The sequence below is a fragment of the Gasterosteus aculeatus genome, chromosome 9 (assembly GCF_964276395.1).
Source record: "Gasterosteus aculeatus chromosome 9, fGasAcu3.hap1.1, whole genome shotgun sequence".
NCBI lineage: Eukaryota > Metazoa > Chordata > Actinopteri > Perciformes > Gasterosteidae > Gasterosteus > Gasterosteus aculeatus.
In genome coordinates this window covers 11947548-11971347 of record NC_135696.1, presented here as the reverse complement: position 1 = coordinate 11971347, position 23800 = coordinate 11947548, and the positions used below count along the sequence as shown (strand labels likewise).

Here is a 23800-nt window from a genome sequence, read left to right as displayed (position 1 = left end):
CCAGAGTTTTTGCACATTTCACTTAGCCGTCGTTTGAGATAGCTGGATCAACTGGATGTGGGGAAGTTATCGCCAGCAAATTGTACATGCTGTGTATTGATGAGTTTTCTCTTCAACCTGGATTATTGCGACAATAAGATAGACTCACTCTGGTGTACACATTTACATGGTTTATTTATCGACCTATTCTGTTCTCTTTTACAGTTTCCACACAGCATTTACGACCGTGGGACTTCAGTGAGCAAATGAGCTAACATCACAAGAATTAACAAAGTTGTTTTCCTTTGTACGGATCGCCAAGAGTGTATTTAAACCAGACAAGGACTAATTATCCTGTGCATTGATTGTGTGTTACAATCCAAACAACAAAGACTCACGTTTTCATATTGAGACGACCTATACCTCCAATTTACTAGTTTTTCAATTGACCACAACTCACATACATCACAGTCTCTGAAGTACAGTTTTAAGTGGCGGCTATGTACAAGACTCTCGAAGGGCGCTGTAATAGGTTTGAGGTATATCCTTTGGGTGCCAACCCTTTTAATGATATCTTAATTGCCTTTTTGTTCACGTTATGAAATTTTAATGGCCTACTGAGCTTTTACCTACAGACCATGCCTTAGTCTGTTAGCCCATCATATCAAGGCAGGTTATGACATAATTTGTCAAAATGTGAGTTCTATTTGTCATTTGGAGGCTTCTTAATTATAAATGTGGAAACAGTTAAAGTACAATAGAAGGAATATATACTATATTTCTTATGCCAACATTAATTATTTATAATATATACAACATGGGAAGCAGTACTGCATGAAAGGCCTTTCAAAGGAATAGTTCAACATTTTGGTAAATACACTTATCCGGTGGGGTGCTGTGTAGTTTTATATTGGGGCAGACTCTGTGAAGAGGCTCAGCTTCCAGTGAAAATAAGGAGGTGCTAATGCAACCAAAAATGCAAAGAAAGCTTAGTTTCAAGTGATGATAAACCAATGAAAAAATAGTTATGAACATGATAATGTGATCGGAGTGTGGTTGGTTATTTTGCCAAGATTAGTGTCGGTTTCAGTCACTATCTGTATACACATGTTTTTTACATAACAAGGAACAGCCGAAAGTCTTAAATACCCACACATCCACGCTAAACCCACACAAATGTCTTCACATGTTTCGATTGATTAGATGTTCTTCCAGGACTGTGTACAAACTGTTGTTTATGTATATTTATGTATATGTAAATATATTATGTTGAAATGTCACAGTAAAGTTGGAAGTATAACATGAAATGTGACTATATTTCATTGAGTTGTTGTAGTATTAAAGCAACACCTGTGATTTTCTTACTCAAAATGTTTGCTGTGATAAAATGCAGATTGTCCAAAGAGTTTTGTGACATCATTTTGAAGCATAACTCCACCTAAGATCAACATGAGCAGAGGTTTAATCAGCCAGAGTTTGAGAACACGTGTGGCCTTTATATACACTTTTGTGTACATGTACATGTGCACACATGTGCTGCGCCAAAACTTCCCTATAGACAACTACAACTATAGATAGATGTTTAGCTACAAACATGCAGGTTTGATCGTTGCACAGTCCAGCCGCTGTCACTAATTATCTGGTCAGTTTCAAGGTTGTGTACATAAACAGAAAAATTAAACACTGTCATCGTTGTAACTGCCATCAAGGCACAAGTGTGCACTAAATCAAATATTGTGTATTTTTTGTGAGAAATTTTTACACAATGTTGGTTTGAATTTCTTTCAATTTTTGTTTATATTTACTGCTTAAATACACCTACATTTCTGCAATTTACTCCATTTTATTCTATTTTTAGCGTGTTCATTTTGTAATGGCTTTAATGTTTCAATTCATGTTCCTAATTGTTTTTTAATTATTTTCATTTGCCTTATGTTTAGATGGTTTGTGCTTTTGAGCTAGTTCTACCAATTAAATAAGTTCCACAATTATTGAGTGGAAAGAAATTCAAGCTCTCTCTTCATCTCAAGGTATAAAAAAGTAAAAGTGGGCAGACGCGAGGGGGCGACGTTGGTCTCTGTAACACCCTGACGGAGACATGGAGACGGATAGGAGCTGCTGTGCGCTCTACTCGGAGATCCGACTTCAGTGTCGACTTGATTCAGTCACACATCTACGGCTCAGATATGGGCTGGAAATCCATCCAACGTCTACGTTTTGTTTTCTTCTGACTTGTATGGCGAGATGCAGAATCGCAAATCTCTCGCGAGTCTCTCACTGCACAATGGGCACGTCGCTTTGCATTACGCTCGATAATGTTGCGCCGCGTCAATTGCATTAAGGAATTGCAGACGTATGCTAAATAGCTGCAATTACGCTGTTTTTCATCTTTTTGTCATCATCCTGCGAATGCAAAGAAGTTAGACCCCCACAATTTGTGTCTCCCTCACAACTGTGCCATTTGCATATTTAATTCATGCTTTATGAATTAAATTAGCGCGTGATGCAACTGCTCCACAGTTGCGGCCAGCATGGGAGAGGGTTAATGATAGGAATGTTAAGATAGGCAAACGAATAGACTCCAGGCTATTAGAAACACGGTAGGACTCAAGCACGATGCTTCATTACACTGAATTAAAGTAACTCATGTGTGATCCCACTTTGACGGAACCTTGGATCATACTGATGCTCACTACCAAACACACTGGAGACATAGGCTACTTTATTTGAAAGGATTTCTTTTTTTTTTACTGTTGTGCGTTCATCAGAGAAAGAGAGAGAGGGGGAGTGGGGGTGTCCATGGCACGGGGGGTATTGCGTCACTAGCTATACTTGCGCAGGCTCTTTACATGGTGGTCCTTGGGCATCCTGGCTCCTTTCTGACCCATGCATTAGTACCAGAGCAAACACCAAACTGCTTCAACGGTTGCGTTAAGAGAAACCTCACGAGTCTTTTCATTGCATATAACGAACAATTTGTCACACTAATAGATAACGAGAAATGCAGAAATATTGTTATGACTATTTTTTCAATACAATATTTCAGATAAACCAGCCCTCCCTTGGCTGCTGCAACATTATGCGCACGGATCCTCAATGGTCACCAATCCACTAGATGTGTAAAACATGTAATGTTCCTGCCACAACTGAGGCTGGGCACGGGGTGGAGGTTGGGGGGAGAGGGGGGCGAAAAGGGGAGAGAGAAGCGAGAGGAGCGCAGCGGCACCTCACTGGTTTTATCATGAGGGCCCGGTGGTGTTCTCTGGCTGGCGTCGCAGAGCCCCAATCAGGTGCCATTACACCCGGTGTTTGAGAATACCATTGGCTGGCGGGGAAAGGAGCTGTGCGCAAAACCAACTCCGCTGCTCACACTCGCCGTGCAGAAGCCGAGCTGCGAACATCATCCGCTTTGAGCGCTTAGGCGCAGTGATTACATCCTCTCAGAGCGCGCGCGCGAGAGAGAGAGAGCGAGAGAAAGAGAGAGAAAGTCCTGTTATTCGCCAGTGTTCGTTGAGAAGTTATTATTGTTATAGATCCCGTCGGTGCGTAAATAGGACTTTTTGCTGTTTTATAGTTTTTCTTTCCCTGTTCGCGTGGAATGTCATATGTTGTTCCGTACTTTGTGTAAAGAACGCGCTGTCTGTTTTGCGCACGGGGAGTGTTGGCTTTGCTTCCTGGCTCCAGCCTGCAATGTTTTGCGCTGACGCCAAAACTCACAGACCGGTGCAGAATTGATTAAAACAGAGAAGCTCGGATCAAATGGCTGTGCTTCTTACAGCTGAAACGACACAATGTTCAACTGACCCGAGGCAGAGGAGAGGAATTTCACAAACGCAGAGCTTTACTGCTGTTTATTTTATTTCTCTTTTACGGACAGAGAAAATGGGAAATGCTAATTTCTCGTAAGAAAAAGGAATAACATCTTTTTTTTAAATCGTCTTGAAGTGCACTTTGTGAGAGGGATCGGAGATGTTTTGGTTAATATTCCTGCTCTTCATCCTGGATGGAGCGGTGTCTCAGCTACACTACTCCCTGCCGGAGGAGCAGGAACCTGGCTCTGTGGTTGGGAATATTGCGGAAGATTTGGGGCTGGACATTACCAAACTTTCTGCTCGCCGCTTCCAGACGGTGCCGAGTTCACGGACACCGTATCTGGAGGTGAACTTAGAGAACGGTGCGCTTTTGGTGAAGGAGAAAATCGACCGAGAAGAAATCTGCAAGCAGACCACCCCGTGCCTACTGCACCTGGAGGTGTTTTTGGAGAACCCACTGGAGCTCTTTCGCGTGGAGATCGAGGTGATGGATATCAACGACAACCCACCCAGCTTTCCCGAGACGGACATTTCCGTGGAGATATCGGAGAGCGCCATTCCCGGGACCCGTTTCCCGGTGGAGAATGCCTTTGACCCCGACGTGGGCACCAACGCGCTCAGCACCTATGCCATAACGAATAACAACTATTTTTACCTTGACGTGCAGACGCAGAGTGACGGGAACAAGTTCGCGGAGCTGGTGCTAGAGAAGCCGCTGGACAGGGAACAGCAGGCGGTGCACCGCTACGTGCTGACGGCTGTGGATGGCGGCATCCCGCAGCGGACTGGGACGGCTCTCCTGGTCGTTAAGGTTCTAGACTCTAACGACAACGCGCCCACCTTTGACCAGTCCGTGTACTCTGTCAACCTGCGGGAAAACTCTCCGTTGAGCACTCTGATCATTCAACTCAACGCCACGGATGTCGACGAGGGACAAAACGGGGAAATCGTTTATTCTTTCAGCAGTCATAACGCCCCGCGGATAAAGGACTTGTTCAACATTGACGCCAGATCCGGCCGGATAGAGGTGGCCGGTGAAGTGGACTTTGAGGAGAGCAACACGCATCAGATTTATATCCAGGCTAAGGATTTGGGGGCCAACGCGGTCCCCGCTCACTGCAAAGTGCTGGTCAAACTCGTGGACGTGAACGACAACACGCCCGAGATCGGTTTCAGCACCGTGACGGAGTCTGTGAGCGAGCAGGACGCCCCGGGCACCGTGATTGCACTCTTTAGCGTTTCGGACCGGGACTCTGGTGAGAATGGACACATGAGCTGCGAGATTCTGGGAGATGTCCCCTTCAAGCTGAAATCGTCTTTTAAAAACTACTACACCATCGTGACAGACGGACCGCTGGACAGGGAGAACACCGACTCCTACACAATCACCGTGGTGGCAAAAGATAAGGGTCAGCCCTCGCTCGCCACCAGCAAGTCCATTAAAGTGCACGTCTCCGACGAGAACGACAACGCGCCCCGTTTTACGCAGGTTGTTTATGATGTGTATGTGACTGAGAATAACGTGCCGGGTGCTTTCATTCACGCCGTGAGTGCCCTCGACCCCGACGTAGGGCAAAACGCTCTTATTACTTACTCCATATTGGAGTGTGACATACAGGGCATGTCTGTGGACACATATGTATCCATTAACCAGGACACCGGCTACCTTTACGCGCTGCGCTCTTTTGATTACGAGCTGCTGAAGGAGTTTAGCTTCATGGTCCAGGCAAAGGACTCCGGTGCCATTGAGCTCCTCTCCAATACCACTGTAAATGTGATCATAGTCGACCAAAACGATAACGCCCCCACTGTCATAGCACCCATCGGTAAAAACGGCACAGCCAAAGAACACCTGCCGCGCTCTGCTGAGCCCGGCTACTTGGTGACGCGCATTGTGGCCATGGACGCGGACGACGGCGAGAACGCACGGCTGTCCTACAGCATCCTGCGGGGTAACGAGATGGGGATGTTCCGCATGGACTGGAGGACAGGAGAGCTGAGGACAGCCCGTAGGATCTCACCCAAGCGGGACCCACAGGGCTTCTACGACCTGCTAATCGAAGTGAGGGACCACGGCCAGCCCCCTCTGTCCTCCTCCGCGAGCGTGAGTGTAATGCTGGTAGACAGCGTGGTCGAAGGCCGCAGTGGGGATCGCGGCACGGCCTCAAAGGCAAAGGAGACCTCCCTGGACCTCACCCTAATTCTCATCATCGCCTTGGGTTCCGTGTCTTTCGTCTTCCTCCTGGCTATGATCGTGTTGGCGGTGCGCTGCCAAAAGGACAAGAAGCTCAACCTGTACACGTGCCTGATGGCCGGTGACTGTTGCCTGTGCTGCAGCTCGTGCTGCAGCAGGCAGGCCCGAGGCCGGAAACAGAAGAAGCTGAGTAAATCTGACATCATGTTAGTTCAGAGTACCAACCTGACATCAGGTGTCGGGCCCGTGGGGCAGGTGCCCGTGGAGGAGTCTGGTGTCGGTCTAGTGGGAGGGGGCTTTGGCTCCCACCACCACCAGAACCAGAACTCCTACTGCTACCAGGTTTGCCTGACGCCGGAGTCCGCCAAAACAGATCTGATGTTCCTCAAACCGTGCAGCCCCTCCCGCAGCACTGACACGGATCACACCAACCCCTGCGGCGCCATAGTCACGGGGTACAGTGACCAACAGCCCGACATCATATCCAATGGCAGCATTCTCTCTAACGAGGTAAGATGAGCCCGGATCGGCTGCTATCGACAATTCGGCCACAGACGTGTTCAAAGCGTGCACGATTGTGACTTAAAAGGATTTACATATTGTGAAAGATTCTCTAGAAATTTACAGCTGTGTCCGCTTCACGTGGAAGGATGTTATATTCACTCAGGTCGCAGGCGACTGAAGTCCCCGAGAGGATGGAAGTGGTATCTACTATTGACTCGACTGCTCTGCTCAGTGGCCTTTAATCATTGTCGAGCGTAATGGTGATTGGACATGTCAATTTTGTAATCTCATGTGGCCTTTTAGTTTTATTTACTACAGACTGCTATCAGAACAACCTTTAGATTGTGTACAAATAGGCAGTGTGAGGAATATTGATTTTGGGCATAAAGGCAATTTCCAGGCAAGCCAAGAAGTTGGAAGACACTTTAATTGTTTAGTTTTTCTTTATTACATACAGTTATTCTTAAAAAATAAAAAATATGCAGCTTTTAAATAGTTCAGTTACCCTGAAGGAATGGTGTGGATCTTATTGTAAAACAATATAAATATAGTGAAAAGGGAGTAAGTAAATGCTTTAGTGGTTCAGAAAACGGGTCAAATATTCTCTTTTTTGTTCCATCGGTTGCCTTCTTCAGCACACCAGCATTACCTGATGTATCCTTTTTATAGGTGATAAAGTTTTTCGGTGGAAATCATTAGCAGGAGAAGGGCGGAGGCAAGTAACTTAACGCTCCTGTTTAGTGTTCAGCCTGTGCTTTCCACGCAGAGAGCTGGTGAGTTCAGGGCTCTTTGTTGATTGCGCTCGGGCTGGAGGGGAGCCAGACAGCCAGTCACAGCCCTGTCTTTCCTGTGCGTTAAGTATTCTGTGCACGACGTACCACAGCAGCACCGCGAACAAAGGTTGTTCAGTTTCAGCATCGCGCAGCTCAATCATTTACGCATTCAGTCGCCTCCCTAACACACTACTCACGTCTCCTCTAGCCCCCCCGCCGCCCCCTTTAAACCCTTAGCCTTCTCAATTACAGTTTAATTTTGGCAACCAGTTTATGAATATGTGGTCTGTTATGTTCCTCTCATATAGTGTGAATCTCCTCCCTTTGTATGTATGAATGTGTCTACTTGGCTTTGAAAGTAATCAAATGTGTGCTTCTGCTTCTAGACAAAACACCAGCGAGCAGAACTCAGCTACCTTGTGGACAGACCCAGACGTGTCAACAGGTAGTCAAAAGTGCCCAAACACACACACACGCACACACACACATACACGCAGTACGTTATTATCAATGTGCAAAGCCCAGCCTCAGAGGACACTACATGCAATCGCCCTCATGGATCACACGGTTACATTGAATTTTGCATCCGTGCAAGTCTTGCATTTTCTCCACCAATAAATGCTGCTCTGAGAGGCTGCATAGTTCTCTAATGTATCCAGCATTCATTTTTAATTCGGCATCAGTCCCATTACTGACATGGCATCGGCTATTACAGCTCTAATGCTGGATTTCATTACATTTAGACTTGCCGGCCACCATGACCGTATTAAAGCGGTGTTGATGTCTTATTCTGCCCCTCTCTCTACTTTCCTCTGCCCCTCATATAATCCCCCGTCTCCTCTCCGTCCTCCCTCCTCAATATTGTACCCAACCCCTCTCTCTGACCCCTCCATTCTTAAACCTCTTCATGTCTTTTTTCTGACTCGACTGTCTGCACTCTCACCTCCCTTGCCTCATACAGTTCGGCGTTCCAAGAGGCGGACATCGTCAGCTCCAAAGACAGTGGTCACGGTGACAGCGAACAAGGCGACAGTGACCACGATGCCACCAACCGGGGTCATCTGGCCGGTAAGCCCCTCCCCCGCCCCCCCCACCTGCAACTCACGCACACACATCACATAATTACACTGGAATACTGGCATACCCTCCCCTATTCTTTTATTCCATAGTGTGTGTGTGTGTGTCTGCGTTCGTGATTGTGAATGGGATAATGCTGAATTGTTGGTGCGGATCGGTGACTTTTAATTTCCTTAATTTGAGAATCTGCAAAGGCCTGGGCCCCGGTGTCGCTGGCTGGCTGGCATGCACTGGCCCCTGAGGTGCTAATTGTATTTCACACCCGGTTGAAAGGGAAGAATATTTGGGGAACCCTCATTTATTCACCTTCCTCTCATTGCTCTCCCTTTCTCTTTCTACGGCCAAGCGGTGCTGAAAGGACAGCGGCTCTCCGCAGAGGCAGTATGAGGCCTATAGTGCTTTAGTGGCTCCAATCAATAGTTTCACTCAAGTGCGAGGGAAAGGCATTGGAGCTAAATTGATATAATGAGATGCATTTCAATCAGCTCTGCAGTTTGTCTGTGGCACTGCCTTTGCGGTATATAGTTGAGCTGTTGTTAGATGCTTCTGCGTCCTTTGCTTTTGTTGGACATATCTCTTTTTTAAATCTTTGGCCAGATTTAAGGCGAACAGGAAACATTGGAATTGGGAAAAACATTTTCACGTCAGGTTAATTTACCGGCTCTTATCTCTCTTCTACATTTTACGGCGCAGTATATTTTTTTTAGACATGGCTTTAGCTTTTATCATACGCCTCGCTGTGTTCCCTCTAAAATTCCATTAGGCTAGTACCTGTTTATTGATCAAAGTGGAGTCGTACAAAATGTGGAGCAACACAAAATCTCATTTCATATTGAATTGCCCTTTCCTTCTGAGGGATTGTTCTACACGGCTCATGTAAGACCCCTGTCTAGACCGCAGCTTGTCAAATATCATATCAGTGCTGGGAATACAAATAGAGAAGATTCGATGGGTGTTGTAGGATAGTTAATGGTCCTCATCAGGCTCCCCTGTGTTTGGTATTATTTATGAACCAAGCCAAAATATAGAGCCAATATGCAGCAGGTGCAGTGCCACTGCCGGCCCCACAGAAGAAACAGGCTTGGAAAGGGTATCAATGCAAGACTGAAACGCATATTCGGGTGATATCCAATAGGCTCCCCCTTTGTTTTTCAGGAATGCAAGGTTTTAGGAAATGCTTTTTTCAATGCTACTTGAGAGATTGGAAGTTGAGACATAACAAGGAACCTGTTTAGGTTTGAAAGGTATGTAGTGTGGATCTTAAGCTTTTGATATAGCAGGTAACCTCTCTCGATAAGTAGTCACCCCTGACATGATGATGTGGCGTGTGATTGTATTATTTAAATGCAGTACCTTGAATTTGCTCCTGCTGGTTTGCTTGCAAAGTCGATTAAAGGACCACATTTATGAACGATGTAACATGTTTCCTCCGCTTTATCTGGCTCCGATGCCCATGCATGCTCATTTGGCAGGGAGTGTGCCATGGTGGTTCTGTGCTCTGTACTCTCAACGAGGAAACCAACATTTATTCCTCATGTTGAATTTAGAATGGAACAGCTTACCACTCCATGGGTGGTAATATCACACTACTGGGTATTTGGAAAAAGGGACACTTGGGTAAATAACAAAACCAGATGGAGCGTGTTTTTGTGTATGTGTGAGTGTGAAAATATACCATTGTCTGAAGGCTGAACATGATACTTACATGTTATCCGCCTGGTTGTTTTGTCTATTAAAAAACGAGGCGAGAAGTTGATATCTAAATTTTCCTCTAAGGTGCTCCTCTGGAAGGCTTAAATGAGATCCATACTGAGAGGAGAGAGTGGTAGCTAATGGCACTATGCCACGTGTATATTGCTGCCATACAGGCATACCCATTGCTTATTTCTCTCTGTGTATGTGACACTTCCAGTATATGTGGATGATACTATTATTGGCTGTCTCTTTGGTGCATATGTTATATTGCGCCTATAGGATTTTAATGCTGAGTGCATGTTGTTCAATTTATCAAAAAGCCAGTAGGGAGCACAAAGGAAAAAGCCTTAGCCAAGACTACTACGTACAGACCACGTGCATTTGTTATGCATTTTTGTAGCAATGTGTACTTAAGAAAATCCACGCGTGCACATACACGCACACAAACGCTTTGCATGCTCAGGACAGTTTCCACACTCCCACTCTGTGTGTGTTAGGCACGCACACATTCTCTTCCAGGGTTTGGTGGCAGGGTCTCATCCTTCATTCTGTCTCCCAAACACGCTGGCGCTCCGCAACACTCGACTGATCAGTAATTCATTTCTAGAACCTTTGCATAGCAATTATCAAAGCAGGGTTAAAGGCAAGGTTTCCTTACGGGACAACGCAGCGACACCCTCCCTTTTGGTGCACCCCAGAATATTTCAAATCAAGGGAAAACCATTTCCAGTTGGCATATCATCAACTACACCTGGCGTAGTTTCCCGCTCGGCCGCTTGTCTGACACTTTAGCAAATAAGTCTCCTGACGTGGTTTTAAATCAAAGGGACACTGCCGGTGAGGCTGGGATATCGCCGGATACCTATAAACAAGTGGGCAAATGGCTTTTCTGAAAGCACCGCAGCTGGAGTAAGGCGATGCTGTGTCAGGAGTCAAAGCACTATTGATTGACAACCCCCCTCGCCCTCACACACACACTCCCTTTGTTAAGGTTGCGTGATTGAAATTAGACACTGTTTTCTGTCATTATTTCCTTCATCACGCTAATAGAAGTTAGGGGCGAGTGTGAGCAAGAAAAACAAAATAACAAAAAAAGGTGACGGATAAGAGAGAATGACATATTCATCGGAGAAAAAAAAGAAAAATGCATCTCAGAAACCTTCAATCAGCTGTGGAAGGCTGCGTGACGGGTGGATGACTGGAAATGATCATTATCATGACGTTTATTTTGGGCGAGAACAACAGCCATGACAAATGGGACAATTAAATCATTGTGGCAACGGTGTATTAGATGGCTGATTATGAATTAGTGGCGGGCACCGTGTTACAGTTTGCCCTGTCAGGGAGCTGTCAGAAGAATTCAGCATGCAGGGTTTTGAAACACCCTTCTCTCAGGCCTTAGATACTGACAAAACTGGAGGCCGTGATCCATGAAACCAAAAAGAGAAGATGTTCAGGTTCATTTCAAAAGCACACATGATAAAAAATAAAACAAAGAGTCCGTGCTCACTGTGAACTGCAATATGTTGAAAAAGGGCAAATGTTTACAAAAGACAACCATGTTCCTAAAATAGTGATTTATTGGAAAAGAAAAGCTCAAAAAGGTCACCTCGCAGAAAAACAGGAGAAAATGTTCAGTTCTATTGTAAAGAGTCGTATTATATCAATGTTAGGTTTAGCAATTGTCTTCATGAATTCATCGGATTGATTTGATTAAAAAGCATCCATTAAGCAAAATATACTGTGCCTTTTTTACACATCATCATTTTTCTGTCTGAATATAGACGCGTTGAACCTCAGTCGGAAACACACAATCAGCTCTCATTGCCTCGCGAGAACACATATAGTGCACCTTTGCAAAAACTCTCTTTGTCAAAGATAATAAGACCAGTTGTTGTTTTTGAATGGCTTGTTGAATCAAATGTTTTCAGATTTAGTCATTCCACAAAATACCGTCTGGGTTGTCTGAATTCACCCTTTGACTTTGACCTCACCGGTAGAAAGATATAGGGAAGTATTTCCATGCAATATATGAAAGTGAAATTCCATTACAATAAATAGGATAAAAACAGTCCTTCATAAATAAGGAAATATATTTGAATTTGGTCAGTAACAGGTGTGGATGTCACTGCTTCTTCTAAGTAGGGTCTAATATATAAATATAAGTCATTGCAGAGAAAATACTAATAAACTAATTGACTTGTCTACTTCCTGCAACATGTCTTTCCTATCTGGCCTTTTCATAACACCATAACGGTGGGTGGAGGAGTGGATTCCAGAATTGTTCAAATTTGTGTGGAAACCACGATCAGAGTTTGTATTGTGGTGATTTCTGGTAAGCTGAAAGATCTTTGAGTTTTTTGATGAGGGTGCTCTTGAGTAGCACAGAATGTTCTCACCACTGATATTGCTGAAAAAAAGTGTGCAAGCCTTCTTTTCTTTCTTTCAAAAGTAAAAAAATGATGAACCATTTTGGTCTGAGACCTTGGATATTGATGTTAGTTTAGGCTGTGAGCACAAATCTCAGTCACGGGAGTCATAAATCTGCTCTTTGGCCATGAGTTATACACATATTCCTTCTGCCCAAAGACTTAGAAGTCAGTGAACATCTGCTCCATCCGCGCTGCAACGGAGAACACAATTTCTGTTGATGATGCCCAAATTAAACTCGGGTTTTGGGTGATCCGAACGGTGATCTGTAGCTTCAATTACACTGCCTTCTAAAGGAATACACAACCAATAATAAAACCCTTTTGCATCAGATTTGAGTAGGTAACACATATTTACACTTAATTAAAACATTTCTTTCACTTTTAACATTGACTGGGCAAGAGAAGTAGTCAAACTAGTGCAAACATTTTAATTAGAATCCCTCGGTTAACCTGTGCGATTCTCATTTCTTGCACTGAATGATACCACAGTTGTCGTGAATCACTATTATCCTTTAAAGGTAAAGACCGACAATTCCAGTGAATGTCTAAGACGACGTTCGGTCATGGCTAAGTAATGAAAAGTGTTGAACTCGGGCCCTTATTAATCAAAGAGATACTATTAGGGCAAACAGCCATCTTGGCTTTCAATTCCAGTTCAGTCAAGGTTCAACAAACGTGGAAAATGGAAGCTGCCTTTCAGAGACTGAACAAATTCTCCGTCTGCTATTACTAGATGTGTTGGGAACCAGTTTTGTCCCTTTTTTCCACTGTGAGATCTCTGGTTTACTCATCACTGCCTCCTTGGCCAACCTGAGGAAGCTGTGCTACTCCTCTGCCGTCCTAAGCTGCTGTCCAAATATTGACATTTTGTGTCTGTATCCTCTCCTGAACAGTGGAGGACAAGATGAAAAACAGAGGTACGGATTGAAGCACCCTCTACCCAAGGGTTCGGAAGTGCTTTATTATTTTTTTTAGAGAGAGAGAGACAGAGAAATGGGCAGATACGGTTAAATGTGGTGGAAGAGACAGGGAAATAGACACGGAGGGACTAATAGAGACGGAAGCAGAACGACAACAGATATATATATACCCACCAAGTGAATTCAAATTTGTTTTCCTTAATTTCCCCCACTCCCAGCTGCAGGATGTATGTCAGGCGGCGCAATTAGTCAAATCACACCAAAGTGGGATTTCGGAAACACATCGGAGATGTAATGAAAAAAAGAACAGAAGTGCTGATTGCTTATTAGCAAGTAGATTGTGTTAGCATTGTGTAGCTCCGTTTACATCACCCCGTGTGTGCATGTGTGTGTTCTCCCTGTCTGATGAGGTCACGATGAGAAATAGGGCTGCTGCCATGGCCTGTCATTGCCAGTCACTGTTTTGGTTGTTGTTTTTGCTTTCTGCCCGAGGAAGAAAAAGGTGCTTTGCAGGAATCAACAGCCACTGGGTGTCGTGTCGGTCTGTCTGTCTATTTGCGTACATTTACATTTCCCGGTGTTAAGAGTGTATTTTTGTATGTGTTTGCAAACATATGTGTTGATGTCGCTGTTTTTTAAGAGTGAGCCAGCAGGCGAAAATCACTGAGTAGTTTTGAAGCCAGTGACACGAGTTCTCCGAGCCTGATTTTTGGGGGAATGCTGCAGACTATATTTATGCATCTCCAAAGTATAATACGCCTCTTGTCCCTGCTTAGTAATATTCTGAGATAGTATGGAACAAACGGGCCTTTCTCTTAACCCTTTGACATTTAGTCAGCATGCACATGTGCTTTCCGCATAGTTTCGTGTGCGCTTCAGTCTGTCCGATCATCTGTTTGTACATTTAGAAGCACTTTACTCGCTTTACGGGCAGAACAGCACAGAGATGATTGGAGGGGCTGAGGTCTGCAACCCTTCTGTGTCCGAGGAGGAAATTAATTTGCCAAAAGTATATTAAAAGGCTAAAGGCTAACTTCGATTTGGACGCCCCCAACCTGTAAAATCCAGACACATATATAAATGTGTTTCCAGGGCTAATACCACTCAAAATCTCAATTAGCATTTACAGAAAGCTGGAGGTATTTCTTCTATTGATTTTGTTAGTTTTTTGTCAATGTGATCAGAGTCTCTACTCAAGAGAATGTAGAAGCCATGAGCAAAAGCACTACCTGCTGCTGCATCTGTTGGCCAGGTAGACAGAGAGAGAGAGAGCGCTAAATAGAGCCAACATCTTTAAAACTTGCTGAATCGAAAACATTACGCTGAATGAAATACAAGTATCTGTTGGCCCTTATTTTCCCTGAAACATTGCGTGTCTGCCCTTTTACTTAAGTATATAAATTTGGACATGAAAAGTGCGTTGTGGCTCCATTGAATCCACGATAAAATTAGACACTGCTTTTCTACATCGTTTCTTTGTCATTATTAAATCCGAATAGTCTGCTGCCCCAAATTACTCTGAACAGGTAGACTTCATGGTGCTATAACTTTATACAATTGCCATATGAACGGGTCGAACACTGTTGGAGTTTTTTTTGTAATTATAGTACCTCCTCTACCGAGCTCTATCTAACCCAAAACAGTCTCCGTCTGTGAGGCCCGTGTCCCCCGCTGTCTCTCTGGCCATTGCTCTTTCCATCTGCCAATTGCACAGGTCCCCCCTCTTCTCCCTCACGCTTCCTGCAGTCTTTCTTCTTCTCCTGCCGGCTGTCTCTGTCTATGAAATCTGTGACTCCCCCGTCTGCTTGGCCCTCGCTGTTCCTTATCAGCGGGCCTCGTGTGTCCTCTTGCTCTCTGTCCACCGCACAGTCTTTGTTGCCTGTCTCGCCCATCGCGAGGCCTAATGAGCAACACAATTAGATCCACACAATGGACACAAACACAAAACAGAACCACAGTGGTAGCTTTTAGACAATGTGTTGGCAGTGCTGCGCTTCATAATACATGATATTTACAGGTGCCCGGGGTCCTCGACGTGAAGTAATTAATTTTCTGGCTTTATTAGCAGTTTGAAAACTTTAATTGCGTAATATTCCTGTTTTTGTGCCCATGAGCAAATTTATACTATGTCAAACAGGGTCGGGAATCAGCATCCAGTATAATGCAGGGTAATGAAAACGTACAACAGTAAGGCACGTTTTGTGCAGTTAGTGTATGAGTGGATAGAACTACACACTCAAAAGTCAATACTGCAAAGTGGTAGTTAATGCACACTGTAGATTTTTGTTTGTCCATGATTAAAGGCTTCAGCTCCTCAGGACCCGAATTAAAGTTCGTTCTCCATCCTTTGTAACATTACAACGTGACAATATATCATTGCCTCAGTTGCAGACAGAAAGAAAACATACTTAAGTCATAATATTACTTCATTGGACAAATTGATTTATTTGAATCGTGACTTTCTCTACAACTGACTCTTTGGCCTGGTATTGATTGATATGAATATGCTTACATTACGTCTGCTTTTAATAATAGACGAACAGTGGGTACATAGGTAGAATAGATCAGTAGAATACATTTGTGTAAGTGGAATCTGTGATCTGAAGCCTTCTCAGCCTCAGGGAATTACAGACCGTGGGCTTTTTGTGTTTCTCTCCCTTTTTTCTGCATAAACTGCTTGTCTCCTTCATTTGATCCTGTGAACAACGCCTTCCAACATGGCTCTTAACTGTAAAAAATGTGAAAACTACAAATCCAATCTCCACATGAGTAGAGAGTGTCTGCAGACTCATTATAAAGATGACTGCGTTCATCTCTTGTTTCTTTTTCTTCCTCTTCATAATCTCTCCTGTACTCTTCTTTCTGCTCTCATCTCTTTATTCTCTCTAAGAGAAAGTAATTAACATAACCGGTACCTTTTTCATGCTAATCATGTGTTTGCGGGACTGTGTGTGTTCCTCGATTATAACATGTTAATTTAATCTTTTTTATGGTGATGGAGTTTTTTTGGCATTAGCTTTGTGTCAATTACATACAGTCTGTATAGGAATGATTGACAAGAGAGAGTAATTAAGGAGCAAGTGGTTATTTTTTTCTGGCGCGTTTTTAAGGTAATTGTTTTATTTGTGTGTGAGGATGATGGAATATGGATTCACGTTTGCCTCTTGGTGTTTGAGAATCAATTGTGAGTGTGAGGATGGCAATGTGGAGAGGGGGTGAAATTTCTTTGCGACACCACATCACTTTGATTGCACATTTCATTCGGAATGAATGAGGTGAGGATGCAAACAAACAATTCGCTTCATCAATGTTGGCCTTGTCTCTTTGACAAATAGCTTTTGCTGCACATTCTCTGCTTTCGACATTGGCAAATGATTACTAACTTGTGTTCCCTCTTCTGGTCTCTTTTCATCATCTCCTCCTTTATCTTGCCTATCCACTCTCAAATTTATGTACCTCTTCTCTTGCGCCTCCTCCTTGTTTTTTTCCTCCTACTTAAAATCCCTTTTAATTCACGTAATCCTTCATTAACATCTCAACCTCTCCATCCGTATGTGTCCGCTGTATAGGCGCCGACCTTTTCTCCAACTGCACAGAGGAATGCAAGGCCTTGGGCCACTCCGATCGCTGCTGGATGCCGTCCTTTGTGCCATCCGACGGGCGCCAGGGACCGGACTACCGCAGCAACCTGCACGTCCCCGGCATGGACGCCACCCTGCCCGACACTGAGGTACCTTCCTCCGTCAACCTCTCCGACCAACCGACCATGACCTCAACCGCCGCCCCGTCCAGCGATAGATCATTCTCCACCTTTGGCAAGGATGGTCAAAGGTCACAGTCACACAACAGCCTTCACCATCACTTCCATCAGCAACAGCAGCAGTACAGCTCCAGCACGCTAGAGAGGAAAGAGCATGATAGGGGGACGCTACCGTACAAACCCACCTTTCTCTGTGAGTATCAGTATGAGAGTTCACTGGGACCCTATGACTTCAGTCTGGTCCAGTACAGATACTAGAGGAGGGACCATTCATCTGCCCTTTCATTTGATCTGGGCTTTTTGTGTTGTTCATCAACTTTTGTTTCTTATATTGGCTTTTTGTTTTGTTATATTGTTTTTCCTTTGTAAATTTCAATTTCCCTCACCGAATGTAAAATGTAATTATTGTAAAATCTATTATTGCTAATCCCGACTCCAAAACCCCCTATAAATAAATCAATAATACCCATTTTTATACTAAACACTGTCTGTAAACATGTGACTAATTGTAAAATAAACAACATTTGAATCAGACTCATGTTAAACTGTTGTTGCCCCTTTTCCTTTTTTAAATTTCCCCTTTAAAATCCTCTCCAATAAGCCTTTTTATCTGATGCTCATATAAGTAAAGGTCACCAACACACACTTCATGTTCCTATTCCTGACATCTTCACACACACAATTAAATGCCGTTTGTGGTTTAAAACATGATCCGACTGGAAAGATATGAAAGATAAATCATCTCAAGTTCTATAGGACATATTTTTTTTCCATTTGCTCAACAGCTTCGAAAGGTGAAACGCACAACCCACGCTTCTGTTTTTTTCACGACGATTGAAGTCCATTTTGTTCTAAAAGGGAAGTGCCGGGTGTCTATACTTGCTTGCTTGTGAATCAATACTTGACATAAAGAAGGGTGGGTGAGGTGGGCTGTCAACGCTGGGGTCAAGATTCTGCAGTTGCTAAAGTCACAGTTTGTGTTCTGTAAAAGAGGGAAACTATCACCACCATTTCGGTACATGAATTACACCGATATCCATTGGAATCAAATGTTGTTTCCAACATTTCTAAAGGAGCTGTATGATGTTCTAAAGAAATGATTGCGGGACGCCTTCCAAGCTCCCACATTACATGAATATTCTATTAGCTCTAAGAGGAGAGAATGGATTCGATATAAGCATTGAGGAGAGAAATCATTTCCATTCACCACCCTGTTAACCACCATCCTCCACAATACTTCATGCTGACTGTGGGCCGTCTTCAGGTAAACGATGACGATGACTATAACCTCTTCTTTTTTCTTTTTTTTTAACCAATTTAGCAAACAGAGCCAAGCAATTTTTCCTTTCGCGCATCAGGTCTGTTTGAAAAATAATTTGTATTTAGCCTTTAGGTGCATAGACCGCGTTCCAAATATAGCAGCCTGCGCGTCTGCTCATCCCATCTGCCTCAAAGGGTTAGAATAAATGCACTCCATATTCCTCTGTCCAAAACTCACCACCATATTAGATTTTATTACTTTTTTGATATACAATTTCACCCATTTTTCCTACGAAAAAATCTTTGCCATAGAAAAGGTTTTGTTGTTCATCACTCAGTGAAAAGATGAGAATGGTCCTAGATGTTATTCACCAAGTGGCATCATGTTCTACTTATAAAAATAGCACTGTATGCTACTACTGGCTACGGCAATGATCAGCAGGGTTGCCTCGATAAAGGCGTTATGAATATTTAATGATGCATTTATAGATAATTAATGAAGGAATTATTGCTCTATTTATTTTCTATGCATACATTATGTAGCCACCAACATTTTAACCTTTATATTCACTGATGGACACGTTTTTTTTTTACACAATTCCCAGATTAGTTTTACCATTATACCGCAAGGACCAGCCTTTAAGATCTTTAAATATCTCTATCTATAACTTTAGTCCTTTGTGGCATCTATCCTTCAAGAGATGGTATTTCGAGCCGATTGTCTCACTAAAGAGTCTCGAGGGACAGGGTGCCATTTGTCTCATTGAGCGTGTTCTCTTGTCTTTTCAGCCCGCAAAAGGATTTGTTAGCTCGTTCCACGTGGACCTTTCGGAGACGGCGTGAATTTTTTTGGGCCTAGACCGCCTACACCGATGCTGGAGACAGATACTTAAAACCACAAAAACACAAACCTGGACGACAGCAACCTTGGTTAAGCATCATTATCTTGGGAGGCGAATCGTAACGAAGCCTTGGCAGCGGTCGGCGGGGGAGGTGAAGAGAACTATGTACTGAGTCGCTGTACGCCTCTAGATATCTGAGGAGCAATCCAAGGCCTTATTTCTCTCAGCAGGACTGAGAACGGGGCCGACACACTCGACATGTGAAAATCATAAAGTCATCAGCAGACATGCGAAAGAAACTGAAACAAACGGCGGAATACAAAACAAGACAAAGAGGGACCGATTAACTCTCATGGTTGGCTGTGTTTTTTGGGGGGACTGAGGAGTTAGCCTCTAGCGATCTGTGTGTGCCTGTTTACATGAAGAAGAAAAAAATACTAATGTTTCTGTAAAAAACTTCAACCAATGTCACATGGAACCCTTTAGCTATTTCTATGGTCACCACTAAGCCAACTGTACAGAGACTGTCTGGGGATCGAAATGGTGACTGAGAGCCAACGAGGAAGTGAACGACTGTCGATTAGACACACAGAGAAGAGAGCAGGTGTTGTACAGGTATGAAATGACAAAAAAAGGAAAGAAATGGAATGAGAAGAGATGATGTGCAGTATTATAAATCCTGTATCTACGGTTTTTTGACTTGACTGTCTTTATATAACTTCTCTTTTATGTTTCTGTTGTTCTTTCTGTGTGGTTAAAGTGTGCAGACTCTAAAGTATTCAATACTACCGTTTCGGACAGTAAAAAACTATCCAGAGCCGGGTTTTAGTCCGCTTTCAATTTTTAGCCACTTCAGGAAGGAGATATTAACGATTGCACTGTGTGGAAAAGGGGAGAAAAAACAAACTTACTGTTTAGATGATCAATACGGTATCACAAATGATTTTTTTTCATTTTGAAAGTAGTGACAGAAAGTTCCCAAGTTCCTTCCTGAGCTGACTGTGGAGAAAGTGAAATGACCCTTTACAAGATACGGTTCCCGTGATAACATTGGCCTATACATAAACAATCAGACACACTGGGTGGTTTTTATCATGTGTGCAAAGTGTTTACTGTGCTATTTTAAAAAGCTTATAATGAACATAAATCTATATATAACTATATATATAACTATATATATACACAATATACTTTTTTTCAAAAAACTCTGTAACCATTGGTTAGTTTCTACACCTCATAATGTCATTGAATCGAATAATACCAAGTGCTACAAAATCAAGACATGTATCAATTGAAACGAGAAGGAGTTTTTCATCCTGAACAAAAAAACACTTTCACTCCAACCAAGGAATAAGTTGATGTCTTTTTTTATTGTTGCTTTTCATGGTCAACAGACACTGGGCCTTATTGTGTGTAGCGAAGACACCTGTTGAGTTGTTTTGGCCTGATGTGTATTTTTACTAGCAGAATATGTGTCCATGTACAGGAGGACTATCACAATCGAGCTAGATATCAAAGGTTTTACAATCATACAAAAAAGAGGCGTACACAGATAAATATGGACATAAACAGTCAAATAGTGAGGCGCAAAGTATTGCACTTTATACTCTACACACACACACACACACACACACACACACACACACACACACAGACAACACACACAGGTCAAGTGGTGATTAATAAACAGTGTCATTGAAGTTTTCTAAAGTGGTTTTTTTTTGCATTCACCTGAGTATAAATGTAATGATCAGAAAGCTGCTCTTATAGTAAGCATCACAACAACTGTTTACTGGTTCATCGTTTTAGCCACATTGCCGTCCATCCACTAGCGGTTGAGGCATTTCACGTAGGGCCATGAAATGCCAACCGCCTGCCGGAATATAGGACAATATAGGACAAGGACAGGGGGATCAAAGCGATGAAACGACTAATTGACGGAAGACCCGACATTGTCATCTCTAGAGCCACGCCGCTAGCACTGCAAAGAGGAATGTTGTAAACTTGGATTAGAGGGGCGCCTCTGTAAGAGTCAGAGGAGACGTGCAGTGGAAAAATCCCCAGCCAAAACCTCCTAATCATGTCTCCGATAAAAGCTAGAGCCTGCTCGGTGCCCAAGATTTTCACAGCGCAGATCCAATGATTTAAGGGTTGTTTTTAGAACCAACTTTTCATGTAACAAAATTCAGTTATCCCAAAAGGATCTTTTGGATTTCCAAGATGTAATCAACATAGGTTTGCTCTAATTTCCTCATTCCCTGACCTCAATAGCTCACCATGAAACTTCTGACGCCTGTCACTCTAGCCTTCTGTCCGCTTCTTTCATTCAATCACTTTCACCCCCCCCCTTACAACCTCAATCCCCACCCCTCCACTCCAGTATGATCTTTACATGGCCTGGCATGAGTTCATAGACACAAGAAGAAGAAGAAGAATGCTGGACTCTGGATGCAGACGGCTCTAATCTCCGGGGTCATGAGGGAGACAGTCCCTCACTTGACAGCCTAGAAACAGAGAAGTTGTGTTTGCAAGATGACCTTCTTTTACAAGTGGAGATGCATGTAACTAGCGCATGTGACTTATCTGGCGGTTGCTTTCCTGAATGAACAGGCATGTTTTTTTTTATTCAAATCTCGCTCATTAACAATTTATTCAATCAATAGGAGTCGGAGATGGGATGAAAAAAAGTAAGGAAAAACAAAGAGGTCAACTTGATAAAACTTTGGTAACAAGGAGGTAATGTATTATTAACAACATGGTAATGATCTGGAATCCTTGGATTATTCACTTTTTATCAAAATATTTCCCATGTCTTAGTTATAACTCTAACTAATATCACTGAATTACTAACTCATTTTTAAAATGTTATCATTGTTATCATTAAGAATTGTATAATTTCTACAATATTATTAATGAAGTGAACGTATGCTTGGATAGACAGAGGGGCAGTTTGTCAAATTTAAAAATGCCCAAACGAGTTGTACTGAATGTGTCTGTTTTCGTGCAGAAGCGGCCATGTTCCGGCACCCGATGACACTGTCAAATTAACAGTGGCAAGAAGTTAAACTCTTATTAGCTTTCTCCATCTTGATCTTTAATGCAAAAATATATTGCCTAAATGATTCAATATCAACTTAAGTTCTGATGCGGAACATTTTAGAAATTGCTTGACAATCTGTGTTCATAAAATGTTCTCCTACTTCTTCCACTATTCCACTCTTATTTGGAGTGAGATGCAGCCATGGACCGTAGGACAAGATTGAACGATCCAGGATGAATCGTGACACTTGAAATATTAAAGATTTTGAGGTTTGATACAGAGCTTCTAGTAAAGGGTGCCAGTAAAGAAGTAAAGCAATAGGCGCGCGTGTTGACTTTGCATGGCAAGCCAGACGACCTGGAGGTGGAGACCGACATCCTATCAACGGTTGGGAGTTGACCTGATCTGTTTGTCCTCCAAGGTGCCTCCTTGGCAGACGGAGAGAGTAAGAGTCATTACAACCGAGTCATCTCGTCTATCACTCCTATTCTCTCCATACAAGGTTGAGTGAGGTGACCCAGCTGTCCGTCTGAGCCTGCGCGCCTGTCCCTCATATTTTTCCCCTGGCAGACGCACTTCATTACTCTGGCTAAATAGACTTTCAAGAGACCCCATCAGCCGTCATTTACACAGCCTGGCCCTATCACCTTTCACCACGGCCACCTCATCAGACACACATGCACCCTGCAATTCACTCATGCGCTACATGGCACGCCCATGCAGACACACGTGTGTACAAAGTAGACGCACGTACGGCTCTTTCCTTCTTTTACTGTCATATAGACACACATACACACACATACACACACACACACACTCACACACTCAGGCATCCTTGGGCTCTATTCTCCAGCCACCTCATCAGGCCAGAGCAGACAGCTATTATAGTCTGCGCTCCGATGCCCATTTCTCCTACTATGTCTCTCCTTACCTGCCGGCCGGCCGGGCAGGTCTGCAACAACCTATTGAGACATGGCCTCACTGGCCCGTGGACCTAGACGTGCTCTCAGGGTATTTTACGGAACGCCTGCTATTTTTACATTGGCCCACCTCCACCCAGCCACTGTTCATTATATTATTTTCACCTCAAATCAGGCATGATTGACATTTTGTTTGTGACATGATTTCGACCAACACACTCCAATGTGAAAAAGCCAACAACTTACAACAGCAAATTGGTTTACTTCCCTAAAAACAGCAATAAAAGCATAATGTAAAAGATAAGAAATCGTCATCTAAACTTATCTGCTTCCAGGAATAAACAAGAGTCAGGTACTTAATACCTTAGTTTCCTAAGATGAACCTCTCCAAACTACCGTGGCGAAAGTTTCTTACTTACTGTCTTCACATATTTCTTGAAACGCTGTCTGGAAAAGGTTTGTAATATTGTGTCTTTGTTAAGCATGTACTACCTTAAATCTAACTTAAATAATTAGGTGTACATGGGCATTTTATGTTGAGTTTAAAACTGCAATAACTAGTAGATGAAATTACCTCATAGTGATGCTCATA

General features: G+C 43.2%; 1 protein-coding gene across 3 annotated transcripts; it reads left to right on the top strand.

The window, feature by feature from the left end:
- Positions 1-2719: 2719 nt before the first annotated feature.
- On the top strand, positions 2720-20948 carry LOC120825256 (protocadherin-10). 3 transcript variants are annotated; one of them, XM_040186784.2, is made up of 5 exons: positions 2720-6495; positions 7649-7707; positions 8224-8330; positions 16956-17116; positions 19196-20948. In XM_040186784.2, exons 1-5 carry the CDS (start codon positions 3949-3951, stop codon positions 19247-19249), a joined length of 2928 nt encoding a protein of 975 aa, XP_040042718.1. In that variant the 5' UTR covers positions 2720-3948; the 3' UTR covers positions 19250-20948. The 3 variants fall into 3 exon arrangements, with proteins under 3 accessions (XP_040042718.1, XP_040042717.2, XP_040042715.2); XM_040186783.2 differs by having other exon boundaries at positions 16956-17339; XM_040186781.2 differs by lacking the exon at positions 19196-20948 and having other exon boundaries at positions 16956-17680.
- Positions 20949-23800: the final 2852 nt, after the last annotated feature.